This window comes from Bemisia tabaci, chromosome 6 (assembly GCF_918797505.1).
Source record: "Bemisia tabaci chromosome 6, PGI_BMITA_v3".
Classification (NCBI taxonomy): Eukaryota; Metazoa; Arthropoda; class Insecta; order Hemiptera; family Aleyrodidae; genus Bemisia; species Bemisia tabaci.
This window is the reverse complement of record NC_092798.1, coordinates 49,108,985-49,124,122: the sequence shown is the minus strand read 5'-3', so window position 1 is coordinate 49,124,122 and position 15,138 is coordinate 49,108,985. Positions and strand designations below refer to the sequence as shown.

Here is a 15,138-nt window from a genome sequence, read left to right as displayed (position 1 = left end):
TTAAGACCAATGAAATTAGCCCTTGTGAGGAGAGAGAATAACAAGAAAAAAAAAAAAAAAAAGATGAAAAAAGAGATGGGTATCTCTACAATTTGCGATGATAAATATTTAGAGGCAAAATAACAATTTAAGAAAAATCCGACCATAAATAAGGGGATAATAAATAAATAAAGTGGAGAAAATTGAGAAAGAGACCGTCAAGTAGAACTTAAGACTTGAATCGAAAGAGTACCATGCTCTTTGTCTGGGGAAGTAAGCATTCTTCTGAGATATGTCATTCCATCCTTAGATTCTAAAGAAGTCTTAGAATCTACTTCTGGACACTTGCTATGGCTCAATTAAAATGAGCTCTACCCTCTACCTATGTTTAAAAGGTCACCAATAGCTCTTAGCAAGTCTCAATGGAACTATCAAAAATACAATCAAATTGTATGCAGAGATAGTGGACAAATAACGGTGAGCCTATGGCAAATTTTGTGGTTTACGTAACCCCACTGGATCCGACTTACAAGTTCTAGGTGCAAAGCTCATTTACGAGTAAACAACATCTATAAACTCTCACAAAATTGTAAATTAAAAATCGAGGCTCAATGATTTAGTGGAAAGGGATCTCATAACTGCTTCATTTTTCTGACTTTTTTGGCTTTTTCCTGACTCCAGAATTTTGCGATTCCCTTCTTTTCCCTGATTTTTGGACAAAACTACCACTTAGATTTTTTTCCTTAGAATTACGCTGACTGCTGTTAAATTTTGCATTAAATTTTCACTTAGATTTAAATTATAGAAAAAGGTACTTGAAAGTTGTCCCTGCTCTCTAAAAATAATGCCGGCTGCAGTTGCTGAGCTGATGCGCTACTTGCCGAAGTCTTGGACTTTTCAGGTTTTCTTGAACGCCGAAAACCCTGGAGATTCATTAAAAAATGTGTAATAAAAGAAGTATTTGGATGAAGTTTGACAATTTCCTGTGGATTTATCAGAAGATCAATGTTTTGTGAGACTTTAAACATTTCGCAATAAAATTACATTTTGGATTTTCCTGATTTTTTACCTGAATGAATCGATAATTGTCTAATTATAAAAACCAACATATGTAATGAACTGAATAAAATGTTTCACTTTTCCATGTGCTAAACTGCAAATAGTTGAAGAATGCTTGACACACTCGGAATTTTCTGATTCATGACCGATTTTCGTCCTGATATTTTTACTAACAGTGGCTGCTCTGAAATAGAAGACACATTTACTATTAATAATACAAGTTGGTATTGGAGGAAAAACAATAGTTTATACCTGAATTCATCCATTTTTCAGACTGCTTCTCCTTCAGGTGTGAAAATATCTCTCGATTTATTAACCACTTTTGGTTCGCAAGGAGGTGGGGAGGACAAGTTTATCTGATTGCTTTGCTAGTTTATCCTCTTTCTTGTCTAGTTTCATATCAATATTTTTATCTGAAAAATAAAAAAACAAGGCAAATTGATTAGGATCGGAAGTTCCATTGATAGAAAATTTGACTTATCGATCGAAAGAAGATTCAACTGATTGATCAAAAGAGGAGTTAAATGGTCTATAGACAAATGATTTGCCTTGTCAATGGAGAGACTTCTAGTCAATGAAACAGATGATCCAACTTATTGATTAACAGAGAATTTGATTGGTTGCTCAACAAACAATGTGACTGGTTAATCCAACGGGTCAATGAATAGACAGTTTGACTGATAGAATGATAAAGAATTCGATCAGTTAATTGACAGGAAAGGACACTACAAAATTATTCCCACTCTCTTGAGTGGCACTAGCTGAAGTTACTGAGCAGATGCACTATTCACAATATTCCAATACTTTTAAGGAGTTCTTTAAATTCCTGCCTTTCCTGGATGACTGTATATTCTCTGACTTTCCAGATTTTCTAGACTTTAGAAAACTAAGCAAGGGCTAAAAAGAGAGAAAAATAGGGGTCATCACTCCCGCAAGTTGCCCCTCAACCCAAGATTTGCCTTGTTTGTTGCGATTCACAGATAAGGTATTTTTAGCACCCTCACTTTATGTAACCCTGAAGACAGAGGCTAGAATTTGTGATACACCTTGAAATTTTTTTTGTTAGAGACCTTAAGTCATGGGAGTTTCAAGAAGTATTTCCAAATTTTGGTTAAAGGATTACATGTCCTACAGTCTCACACTCACCAATATTGAGAAAAGGAAGGAGTTGAAATTCTTCAACATTAAACGTTCTCTTTTTCTTCTTCTTAGCTTTTTCTTTTTGCTTAGCACCTTCTTCGCCAGTTCCAACATCACAATCTTCATTGTCTTCATCATCGTTATTTTTTTTCTGGCTGGAAAGAATAAATATGAGGTTACCAAGTATCCTCGACAAATGTAACAAAAAATGACTAGGAATTTACTAAATTCTCAGAGAAAACTGTGTTTTTAATTTAACCCTTTCGATAGAACCATTGCATCAACCTATCCACCTGTTTGTGCATTGCGCTCTCTCTTTAATGGAACAATTTAATGAACCCCCATGAACCCTCAAGAGTTGGTGCCAAGTTTCAGACTTCTTGCATAAATTTCTATTAAGATATGAATAAGAAAACATGTTATACCTAAAAAAAAGCGGACGTCAGAATTCGCTGTTCACCTTAACCAAGCTCATTGATCTCCTTGATGATAGTGTAAATAAGCACATTAAAGTACCTAGTAGTAAACATAAACAAGACTGTTGCATATGGGTATCTGTAGGATGGCACCCTCTCCCATTTTTTCCCTACTTTAGAAGATCAATAATATAATTTGACTCTTGTGTCCAATTTGAAAGTTAGCAAACACTTAGTTCCTTAGAAATATCATTAAAAGACTCAACAGTTATCATACGTTGATTCATTTAAAGCACTTTCCCTTTTTTACATTAAATAAGTAGTTAATTTTATGTCTTAGAATAGTTTTACGTAAGAACAGGAGATGTGGTCATTTTTTTAAAATCACTGCATCTCAATTGAGGGCTTTGGATGACAAGTGGGCTAAGAGCAATTTTTGCTATTTCAAGGGTAGGTTTTGAAAAGTTCAAAGTAGGATGGAGCCTAGTTGCGGAGAGAAAGTTCAAACTCAGTTTTTGATGGTTAAAAATTGGATTTTGGTAGTGGCTTTTTCACAGAATATATTCTAGGACTAGTTTTAGTTTAAATCATTAATATCTAAAAATGTTCAAAAGCTGCACTCATCCTCCTTGTCTCCCAAGCCCTTCCATTGAATCTGCTTTAAATTTAAATTCCTAGAGCTCATTTTTTAGAAAAAGATTTGCTCTTTTGTCTAAAATAATGTCCTTGACGAAACCCTCTTTGCTGTACAGACGCAAATGTGCACAGCTTTGACAACTTTGAACGTCATTTTCTCAAAACTTAAAAGCTTAAAAACTTGACATCCGCTATCTATGCATATATGGCTTTATATACTGTCTGTTGGTGAAGATATGAACTACAATTGCATCATATTTTTGACAGATGGCGGACACATCTATGAATGAGAGAGGGCCATAAAGCGCCTCAGACTGCCATGTTTTGCCAATATGATTTTCCTAACTTAGTTTGTGGGATGTGCATGGCGAATCTTCATCTAGCGCCTATTGAAGGAGTGAAGACCCTGAAAAAATACTCTGATCACTTACTTCATATTAGCAGATAAAGCAAGCCGTATGTTCATAGCTCTTGCCCAAATTGAGTCGACATTCTTGGCAAAGATAATCGATGAATTCTGAATCACCATCGCAGCTTCAGCAAAATTCATTTCTTTTACCGCTGAGGAGTTATTGTAGAGATTTCTAACATTCCTCATGTATGCCTCCAGGTACTGAAAAATGTACTTGACAGGTAAGCGAAATAAGTAAGTATATATCATTTTTTCTCAGCTTTGTCATACCTAAATACATTTTGCTTCTTTTGCAGGCTTTTAATGTGCACCTCTTAAGTGCCTTGATAAGCTTTTCCCTTATTCTGTAAAGCTTTTTTTTATCAAATTGTGGAAGACTGCAATAAATTTAAATATTCAGTCACCAACACACCAACCACTTTCTTATGGAACCATGAGGTAGAAAATGGAACACTGGACCACTCTTCTGAGGTGTCTTCAAAAATTAACATTAATAATTGTGCAGCCAGGTTGCAAATTCAAGAGATGGTGAGTTCCAGAAAAAATAAGTCACCATGAAGGCTTTTTCTGGAAATCTGACACGAAATTTTAACTTAATACCTTGAAAAATTTCTCTGCTTCAGTTTGGCAAACATTATAAAGCAAAAATCTGGAGCACAAGACGGACATCAATTCTGCATGAATGAAAGCTGGGCACTTTTTTTTCAACCTCCTTTGGATAATGGGAATGAAGTTTGACAACAATGCATTAGAAGAATGTAAATCTTATCATTCAGAACTTAGGTATCAACCTCCAGTTTAAATTTGAATAGTACAAATGGTTGGACTGACAAAGATATGATTATGATTTCTCCTGGTGCAAAATTAGTTTTGAAATGATTTCCTTCATTTTAAATTAAATCCCAATATTCCTTTGAAGAGCAATTCATTCACGAGGTTTGATTTTTTTTTTGTGAAAAATGTACTAGTCAAATGGAAAATTTAATCTTGAAAATCAGGATGAATATTTTTATTTTAGCTATTTAACATCAATTGATGATGAAATGTAATTCATATGTTGGAATATGGTGGTGAAAAGTTGTTGTATAAGAACTATGGCAATGACCTAAGAGCAAAACCAGGTATCCCTGTTTGCACGTTGAAGACTTCCTGACATACTATGTGTTTTCTTCCGAAAATTCCTCATCATAACTTCTGGAGAGTTTTCTTAATTTGTCTTCACTCTTACAATTAGCAGAATACTCCACGCAAGTTTCATAGTCATAAAGTTAGTTGGCTTGCTCCGCTTCAAAAATAGGGGGGGGGGGGGGGGGGGGGGAGGAGCAGAAATTTTGAAACACTGCGATGGAGATACATGATTTCTCACTTTGGTGTACAGCTTCAACATAACTTCGTTCACACTTTTAACTTAATTCTTTGTCCGTAAAAACAAAATGTTCTCATATCAAAGTTGTGCTAAGTAGATTACAGAATGTTGGTGAAAAAACAATGGACTAAAAAGTTAGGAGACATATTCCCTTTATGTACGATGCATCACTGTGCATAATCTTAGTCATTATTACAAGCTGTAAGCTGTGTTTAAGCTGTAAGTGTTTGTTCAAAAGAACTTGTCAATTTAAAATGCAATACTCCGAATTTGAAATTAATTTCTTGAGCCTGCGACATTTTAGGAGAGATCTTTGACAGGTTTTGAACTAAAATGTATGAAAAAAAGAACAGAAAAAATATGAGCTATATTCCAGTTCTCATTGAGTAACAAAATGAGTTTACTTGATGAAAAATATTTATAACTCATACCTGAGACAAATCTATGGAGGCCAGTTTGGATAAATTGGTTGCTTTGAAGAGCAACTCATGATCAGAGATATCCGATGCTTTGAAGAGCAACTCATGCTCAGAGATATCCAGTGGCTCTGGTGCCATTTTAATATGTGTTTAGATCTATAAAAAGAAGGAATCTACATTAGGAAGAAGGCAACAAAATTCTATGGGCTTCTTTTTTTCAAGTACCTGCAATATGATGAGCAGGTTTTTAATTGTTGCAAAAGCAACCTTCCGAAAATAATACCACTCACTAAGAGACTAATTGATTTTTTGCTGACTACTTTTACTTGTGTAAACAGTCTATAGCAGATCATTTAGCCAGCCGTACAGTGCGGAGAGTGATACAGTAAGATTACCACTGAAGTTGTTACCTCAAACAGGAGTTTAACTCTTCTCAAATAAAGTTTACAAAGATACAAAGTATATGGCAAAATGCTTTAGTTCTTGTTGAATTAATTTAAGGTCTCTACATACCCACTCCTATCAATTAAAACGGAGAGTACACTGTGAACCGAGAATAAAGATTCATGAGTGTTGCACGAGTCAATACCAGAGAAGGTTGACGGTGGAGAGTAGATGAAATTGGTCGAATAACTTCATGCCTTCAAGAGGTAGGACAAACTTGTGTAAAACTATCAGAAGTAATACTGCTAACTTGAGGTAGAGGTGTCGTCAGTTAAGAGGTCAAGAGGTATAGAACAAACTTGTGTGAAACTATCAGAAGTAATACTGCTAACTTAAGGTAGAGGTGTTGTCAGCTAAGTTGGCACTTGAATACACATCGTTTGCAGGGGCCGACTGGGATGAAAAAAGTTACCGGGAAATGTACAGCCAAACTGGTCCACAACTGAAATGGGGGTGGGGGGCACCGCCCAGAGAAGGGGGGGTCCGGGGGCCCTCCCCCGAAAAATTTGGAAAAAAAAGCACCTCACGAAAGCATTTTTAAGCACGAACATACGCAATTAGAGTGATAACATATTTTTAAAGTTGGCTGCGACCATGGAGCATAAAGCGGCCCTGTGGAACAGTGGAGGCCCGTGGGGCCTCACCCTATTTTATGAGAAAGTAACCAGTTCTTTAAGATTTTATCCCATTTCTCCACATATTCCTAGACTATGGAGATAAAGATAGAAAGAAAGAGAGAAAAGAGTAAGAAAGAGAGAAAGAAAGACAAATAAAAAGAAAAATAAAACAACACAGTTAACCGACCGGCCCAAAATACCAACCGGCCCACCGGGATTTTTCCCGGTGTTCCCGCCTGCGAGTCCGCCCCTGATCGTTTGCAAGCAACTATAATGTAGTCGTCCAACAGGAATCGAGGATTGACTGTGCTGCCGTCAATCCCCTATTGATGTTGGACAATAGCGTCACAATTGCTTGCAAGTGGAATGTAAACAAGTGCCAACTTGGCTGACAACACCTCTAGAGTGCAGAGTAAACAGGTATTTAAGAAAAAATTAGAGTTGAAACAATGGAAACAAGACCAATCCACACAGGTCAGTCATTGCGCATCTTTTTAAAAGCCACTTCCCTGCCCGGCCCTAACCCGGCGGAGAGTTGCTGTTGGGATGGATCTACTTATTTAGAGCTGATCTGCTAGAACCAAGCATCAAAACATGATTCTGTTACCAACGCAACTGACCCATTGAATAAAGAAAGAGAAACGATCAGGTGAAACAGTGGCTAACGTATCAATTCGCAGGAAGGTCTAGGTGAGCTTTCAAAATGATGAAATTGGCCTCATTATCACAGCATGACCACATGCAGACAAACTAACTCTTTCCTTCAGAGATTAAACGACATGAAAGTGAAAGAAGGGGAGAGTTACAGGACATATGGGGAATGAGGAAGTTACAATTCTTGAGAAGGAAATTCAGGCAGGAAATACCTGGCAATGAAGTCCGAACTAAGCTGATCATTAGATGTAGCGTTGTGACAACAGTATTCACAGTTCTTGCTATTTGCAGGGGATTGGGAAACAAAACCTGTAAAACACTCTTCACTATGCTCAGAGGTTCCTTCTTTAATGTTAGCTTCAGTCTCACGCACAGGAATCGATTGTTGAAACTCTTGCCAGCATGCCCAGGCCAAGGGGATCAAGGTCTTCCAAGCGCAAAGCTCACACATTCCTCATCTTGTCCTGGCGTACCAACAGAGTTTCAAGAACCGGTTTGCATTCATTGATTGACTAGATAAGATAAGAGGAGATAAAGAGATACATCTAATACATCTTGGTCCATAGTAGAGTCTCCAAGAAAAGTCCAGGGACAGACAAAAAGACATGTTCCGTCACTGGAGTCTTGTGACAATTCTGTTGTGTTGTAACATCGTAAGTTAAGGGAACATCACTACAATCTCAAAGAGGAATCAGTAGTATAAGCTTCCTAGATTTAGTTGAAATAGAGGCGATTGAAAGCAATACCAGAAAAACGAATCATACACTGATACCTATACTTAAAGATCCACTCAGAATTTTGGTTTCTCCGCACTTCCCATGGCTTCTTCTTGATTTTCGTTGGCCCTCCGGTTCAATCTTCGTCTCGAATTGATGAAATACTTCTAAATGAGCAAAGAAGATGACAGTTAAAACGGCTAATAATTAAATAAATTAAAATTAATTGAGCGAACCGGAATTTGGGCACCGGCCGTGGATGCGCGGGTAAATTCATGCATGGCAGCCATTTTGAATCCCCCACTTCAGCTGGACGAATATCGAATATCGTATCGAATGCGATTGTTCGATTATCGCACTATCGATTCTTTACCATAGCTTCTTACGGGGACACAGCTATAGTCGATCGTTCACGAAGTTTGGCAAGAAATCGGCCTCAACCACTGGACTCCGTTTTTCTCGCACCGGCTCACTGAGGAGAGAAGCCGTGGCTGGAATTCTTACGATCAGCGACCTTTCTCCTCATTTTACTTTAAAACTTTCAATCTTAGAGGAAAATGTCATAAGACCCGAAATAACGACCGTAAAATTTCCTATCGGTTCATTACACAAAATTTTCGAATAAATAATTTTCGTGACCAAAAATAAGGGTTTTAAAAAGGGCGCAGGCAAAAATTCTTATGATCAGCGACCTTTCTCCTCATTTTACTTTTAAACTTTCAATCTTAGAGGAAAATGTCATAAGACCCGAAATAACGACCGTAAAATTTCCTATCGGTTCATTACACAAAATTTTCGAAAAAATAATTTTCGTAACCAAAAATAAGGGTTTTAAAAAGGGCGCAGGCAAAAATTCTTATGATCAGCGACCTTTCTCCTCATTTTACTTTTAAACTTTCAATCTTAGAGGAAAATGTCATAGGACCCGAAATAACGGCAGTAAAATTTCCTATCGGTTCATTACACAAAATTTTCGAAAAAATAATTTTCGTAACCAAAAATAAGGGTTTTAAAAAGGGCGCAGGCAAAAATTCTTATGATCAGCGACCTTTCTCCTCATTTTACTTTTAAACTTTCAATCTTAGAGGAAAATGTCATAGGACCCGAAATAACGGCAGTAAAATTTCCTATCGGTTCATTACACAAAATTTTCGAATAAATAATTTTCGTGACCAAAAATAAGGGTTTTAAAAAGGGCGCAGGCAAAAATTCTTGTGATCAGCGACCTTTCTCCTCATTTTACTATTAAACTTTCAATCTTAGAGGAAAATGTCATAGGACCCGAAATAACGGCAGTAAAATTTCCTATCGGTTCATTACACAAAATTTTCGAAAAAATAATTTTCGGGACCAAAAATAAGGGTTTTAAAAAGGGCGCAGGCAAAAATTCTTATGATCAGCGACCTTTCTCCTCATTTTACTTTTAAACTTTCAATCTTAGAGGAAAATGTCATAGGACCCATAATAACGGCCGTACAATTTCCTATCGGTTCTTTACACTAAATTTTCGAAAAAATGGGAGAGGCGATGGAAAGGAATACATACAAGAAAAACGACTCGTGCCTGTAAAAATCCACTCTGAATTTCGGTTCCTCCGCACTTCCCATATGGCTTCTTCTTGATTCTCGTTGGCCCTGGGGTTGAAGCTTCGTCTCGAATTGATGAAATACTTCTAAATGAGCAGAGAATATGACAGTTTTAACGGCTAATGTTTCAATAAATTAAAATTAAGTGAACGATCTGGGGACCGGTCGTGAATGCCTGGCCCGCTCATCGCCTTATAACTAACTTTGTTGCGTTGCGGCTATTCCACTCGTTTCTGGGGATTTCGTGTTAAAACAAGAAATTCCTGAGTTATTTTGACCGTAGAATTCATTTCTGACCTTACTTTTTTCAATAAAATGACGCAATTACACAATTTTACGCGTTCTTTCAAACTTTCCGGAGAAACATAAAAATGTATAAGTTACTCAAAGATAAATTTTACTCGTTCTTGTGGGCATTTCGTGTTGAAACTCGGTAGCCTAGAGGACTTTTGATCGTAGAATTCATTATTGACCTTACTTTCATTGACACAAACAAAAACAAAAAAAATGGCTGAGAAGTGAAAAGAAGGCTGTATAGGTACGAATAAACATGGAAAATTTTCCCTCCAAAACATTAGCAGTTATTTATGAGAGCCAGACCCAGTGTGCATTGAAGTAAGTATACCATGTAGACCGTGAATTCATTAAATAACAAATATCTCATTCATTAGCAATGGCCATTTGATTAATAGTTGGAATAATACACAAAAATGGTGAACCGCGGCTCAGAATGAAACTCTGTCATTGCGCCTTTGAATGCTTGTCGTTTACCTAAGTACCTACTATTAATCCCTGGTCATATGGCAGCATTCAAACTTAAAATTTTGAAGGAAACGATCAAAAATTAAAATTAAAGTACCTACTCACACTTTACAATTAAGATTCCTAATCAGCTATTTCTTGCGTCCATCATTAAGAATTTTATCGATCGATTTAAGCACAGGAACAAAAACACATGAAGACTCATAAGCGCGCCTCACATTATCAAACATGCAAGTAAGCTTCCATCATTTAAAATTTGAAATAGTAAGTAACATTAGGTACTCAAGAGCTTACGTCCCAAAAAGCATTTTTATAATTAAACTTAAAATTGCTGAAGTAAATGATTACGATCGGAGAGGCATTTATGATAACTGAAGTTGATTTAAGTATCGATTGAGTGGAGTGGAAAAACGTCTCTATATAGGCGTAGAATCTCGTCGGTGGCTCCCGTGGCTCCTAGCCGCAGGGAGCCGGAGCCGATCCGCCGATCGCGACTGCTCGTCGCACTATGGTCCACAGACTGGATTTAACGGAACTTTATCCGTTAATAATGCAATGCACCGTTTTAAAAGCTGATGTAACTATGATTTTTGGGTCGCTGATTTCATTGTACATCTTAGTTTAACAAAATATAAACATCCTGACCGAGACACTTGACTTAAAATGTGATTTCTGACGTTTTCAAGACTCTAGATTTTCCCCCCTATTCTAACGACGAAGAACATGTATAAACATTTTTTTTAAACAAATGTCTCTCGGTGAAACTTTGATATGTTGCTTAGCTAGTCATTCTGATTAAAAGCTCCTACAGCCCCAAGAGATCCCATGTGCGGTTTTCGAGGTATTCGCCGTTTTATTTGCGTGAACGGAGGTCCCGCCGGCCGGACCATTGTGCGGCACTACTCGTACCCTTCCCTTCCAGCCCACTCCGGCCCCTCTCCGCTTCTCCGTCACCTCGAGACTCGGACACAACCAACTACGCTCACGTCAATCACGTCACTCATGTATTGGCATCAATGGCACCGGCTCCGGTAGTAGTCTTATGACCATTTCAATTTCATCCAGTTTTACTAGGGTGATTTCCCATTAGGATGGTGCGACGTTCTTTTCCTGGACCCACGGTAGAGTTTGTCAATTGGATAGCATTTTGCAATTCGGAACTATAGGCAGAACGGTAGGTTTTCAGGAGAGCAACTTTTGCAAAAACCATTGGCGTTTTTCATCAAAACGATCAATGTTGCGGTTTGATGGTTCATTTTATAGCTATGGAGTTCCTTTAACACCCTGTGTTGACAGATTCGTCAAAAACATCACACTGTTGCCAATAATTACAAAAAAAGGCTATAGTTCCTTATTGCAAAATGAAGAATCCGGGGAAGCTCATTTTGCAATTAGGAACTATAGATTGTTTTAGCACTGACTGCATAGGGGAGACGACCCTGGTGTCACTATTACAAACTGGAGGGTTAACCCCAACAGAGAAAACACCCCTTCCTTCCATCATACGAGGAAGGGGGGAGGTGCATTGTCCCTGCGGAAAGATATTCTACAAAAAACAGGGTGTGCCAAAAATATGGATACCTACCGACTTGCTAATATTTCGAGAATGGTGGCAAATATTAACATGCAATTTGGACGGGAGGGTTTATAGATTTGATTGACATGAATCGATCAAAAAATGAAAGCATGAATCGATCGACACCGACTCGATCGACAAATTATTGAAAAACCGGTGTTATGATTCCGACATGACCGACATGAATCGATCGAAAAGTTAGAACATGAACCGATTGACGTGATATTTGATCGGCACTGATTCGATTGACGACCGTGAATCGATCAAAAACCAGCGAATCGATCCGCAAATCCGTAAATCGATTGACAACCCCGTGATTCGTTCGAAAAATCCGTGAATTGATCGATAAACCCTTGAATAGGTCAACAAACCCGTGAATCGTGAAATTTTGAAAATTCGAAAATCCAAGATTAAGGATGTGGCCTATAATGCTATCTCGGCTCCTGTTCGATCGATCATGCTGATTTTCGGGGTCAGGGGGTATTTATGGACGGGAAACTCGAATTTCTGGTCAAATTTTGAAAATTCAAAAATCCAAGATGGCGGATGTGGCCTAAAATGATATCTCGGCTCCTGTTCGATCGATCATGCTGATTTTTGGTATCCGGGGGTATTTTTGGACGGGAAACTCGAATTTTTGGTCAAATTTTGAAAATTTAAAAATCCAAGATGGCGGATGTGGCCGAAAATGACCTTACTTGAGTAAGTATCCCTTGGGGGATCTTTCATTCCTCGGACACACGTTTAAAGGGGAGCTCAGAAGACGCAACCTCAAACTTGTTTTTCGTGGATTGAAATGCGAAAAATATCGGAGAAAATTATTGTGGCTTATGCGTAGTAAATACTTCAAAAAACGCAAAAATCAAAAATCACTGAAAAAGCTCAATGTCAAAATTTGAAAAATTTCAATTTTTCGAAACTCGGCTAGGAATTTGAGTTTCCCGGCCAAAAATACCCCCTATACAACCAAGATTCACCACGATAGGTCGAGCAGCCTGAGATAGCATTTTAGGCCACATCCGCCATCTTGGATTTTCAAATTTTCAAAATTTGACCAGAAATTCGAGTTTCCCGTCCAAAATTCCTAATAGCACAGTTACACAATGGAATGTTTTTAAAATGTTTCAAATTACGTCAATCTCGGATCAGTCATTGACATATGTTTCCAACAAATTTTCAAAACGAATACATGAAATGGGCAAGTTGGCCGTGTCTTTGAAACGTATTGAAAACAAATCGAAAATGTTTCTAATTGCGGTCATTCAAACTCTTTTAAAAATAAGTTGGAAACGTTTCAAACTTATTTCAAAAAGGCATAAATAACCCAACCGAAAAATGTGTGAGAATTGTGTCAGCTATGTGTTGTCAATATATTGCAGTCCCTTCAATAAACTATATCAGAAAGATTTCAAAAACATTTCAAAACCATTGCCACAGCTAAGCCTATGATTGAAACATATTTACGGAACATTTCTGCCACAATTTAGGTATATGAAAATCAATGAACCTTTATTGACATCTATCGGAAAAAATGTGTAATTGTGTCAATTTCTTTTTTAACGACCCAGGCACAGATTCATATTAGATTTGCGTACGATATGTTGGGAAAGGAGATCAACTAAATATTTTGGAAACATTTCTAAAACATATTTAAAACGTTGCTGCAGAAATTCTTGGAAGTTCGAAGTTTCTGAGAAATAAACCTGACATATTTCTGACACAATTTAGCAACGTTTCCAAGATCCTTCAAAAACATGTTTCAGAAACAACTGGCAGATATTTCGTATTTTTAATCTGATAAGGTACAGCTATATGTTGAATCTATGTATGAAACGTGACGGAATGGTATTTGAAACGCCCTCAGATTTTCGTGTACGGATTTCCCTCATTGCTCTCCAGTTGAAATACTCGTATCTCTATCATTTAATTGATCCGCGGCGATCGTACGTCATAACAATTTATAAAATTAATTTAAACGCATAAGGGTAAGGAAATTTATTTCAGAAATGTGTCAGGAATAATTCAGTTAAACAAAACAGTGCCTTGATTGTCATTAAAACCTGGTGAACACAAGTTGAAAACATTTCTCAGACCTTTCTAAAAATTTTCCTAGATCAAACTGAACCCACCAGAGAGCGTTGACGTTTCTTTTTCCAATTTTACCAAATTTTGGTTTATTTTTTTGTCTCAAGGTTTACTTTTTGGCTATTTAATTATGCAGAGTTAAAAATAGTTTTAAATTCTTGGTATGCATCGCATTTATCTACATAAGAGCTTATAAGTTGTGGATTATCTAAAATATTGAAACCGTACATCATGCTTTGCGTATACTTTTCTAAAGTGAGGACGTCCTAATCCCTCTGATAGTTTAATACTGATGGAGTGAACCCATAGTTCCATACTCTCCTTAGGCATAGTCTGTAATCAGGCCGCCCAGGCACTTGATTTGATAGCTATAATGCCTCCACGACGTTTGCTAAAACAGATGTCTGAAAATTTTTTTACGGTTAAGAAGTAGTGACATGCGGATGTATTCAACACAGGGTGGGATCGTGTTTAACACTACATGGACTCTAGTGATTATACCGAAAATGTATCATAAACATTTAGAAAATCAGAGGGAAATCTGAGTTAAAGGCTCATTGTTTTACAAATGTGTCAGAAATGTGTCAAAAATGCACTGCCAACGGAGACCTTTGCCCATTGTGTCATTGAAATATGTAAAAAATGAATTCGAAACATTTCGGTGACACAATCTGCAAATGTTTCACAAACATAAAATGTGGTGACATGGGAATGTGTTGAACACAGAGTGGCTTCGTGTTTGACACTTCATTCGGGTTTTTAAAGTATCACGTGAAACATTTCAGAAATGAGGCTTGGTGTCATTGACACGTTTTAAAAACATCTCTAAGACTAGGTGTGCTATTACGGTACCTCCTGGTACCAAAAATAAGCAAGATCGATCAAACAAGAGCCGGGATAGCATTTTAGGCCACATCCGCCATCTTGGATTTTTGGATTTTCAAAATTTGACCAGAAATTCAAGTTTCCCGTCGAAAAATACCCCCGGATACCAAAAATCAGCAAGATCCATCGAACAGGAGCCGAGATAGCATTTTAGGCCACATCCGCCATCTTGGATTTCTGAATTTTCAAAATTTGACCAGAAATTCGAGTTTCCCGTCGAAAAATACCCCCGGTACCAAAAATCAGCAAGATCCATCGAACAGGAGCCGAGATAGCATTTTAGGCCACATCCGCCATCTTGGATTTCTGAATTTTCAAAATTTGACCAGAAATTCGAGTTTCCCGTCGAAAAATACCCCCGGATACCAAAAATCAGCAAGATCCAT

At 37.4% G+C, this 15,138-nt stretch overlaps 1 protein-coding gene across 3 annotated transcripts; it reads right to left on the bottom strand.

Moving 5' to 3' along the window:
- Positions 1-1,290: 1,290 nt before the first annotated feature.
- Positions 1,291-10,540, bottom strand: LOC109038314 (uncharacterized). Of its 3 annotated transcripts, XM_072301834.1 has the most exons (7): positions 10,312-10,540; positions 9,404-9,530; positions 7,915-8,025; positions 5,440-5,583; positions 3,662-3,843; positions 2,185-2,333; positions 1,291-1,451 (listed from the first exon to the last, which is right to left on the bottom strand). In XM_072301834.1, exons 4-7 carry the CDS (start codon positions 5,563-5,565, stop codon positions 1,351-1,353), a joined length of 558 nt encoding a protein of 185 aa, XP_072157935.1. In that variant the 5' UTR covers positions 5,566-5,583; positions 7,915-8,025; positions 9,404-9,530; positions 10,312-10,540; the 3' UTR covers positions 1,291-1,350. The 3 variants fall into 3 exon arrangements, with proteins under 3 accessions (XP_072157935.1, XP_072157934.1, XP_072157933.1); XM_072301833.1 differs by lacking the exons at positions 9,404-9,530; positions 10,312-10,540 and having other exon boundaries at positions 7,915-8,135; XM_072301832.1 differs by lacking the exons at positions 7,915-8,025; positions 9,404-9,530; positions 10,312-10,540 and adding an exon at positions 7,355-7,869.
- Positions 10,541-15,138: the final 4,598 nt, after the last annotated feature.

Bases quoted from the DNA above. Each gene is read 5' to 3' on its own strand.
- LOC109038314 (XM_072301834.1), bottom strand. From the start codon at position 5,565: ATGGCACCAGAGCCACTGGATATCTCTGAGCATGAGTTGCTCTTCAAA. The intron at 2,334-3,661 runs GTAAGTGATCAG...TATTCTTTCCAG, and splicing joins GCTTTATCTGCTAATATGAA to CCAGAAAAAAAATAACGATG. The intron at 1,452-2,184 runs GTGAGTGTGAGA...TTTATTTTTCAG, and splicing joins CCTTCCTTTTCTCAATATTG to ATAAAAATATTGATATGAAA.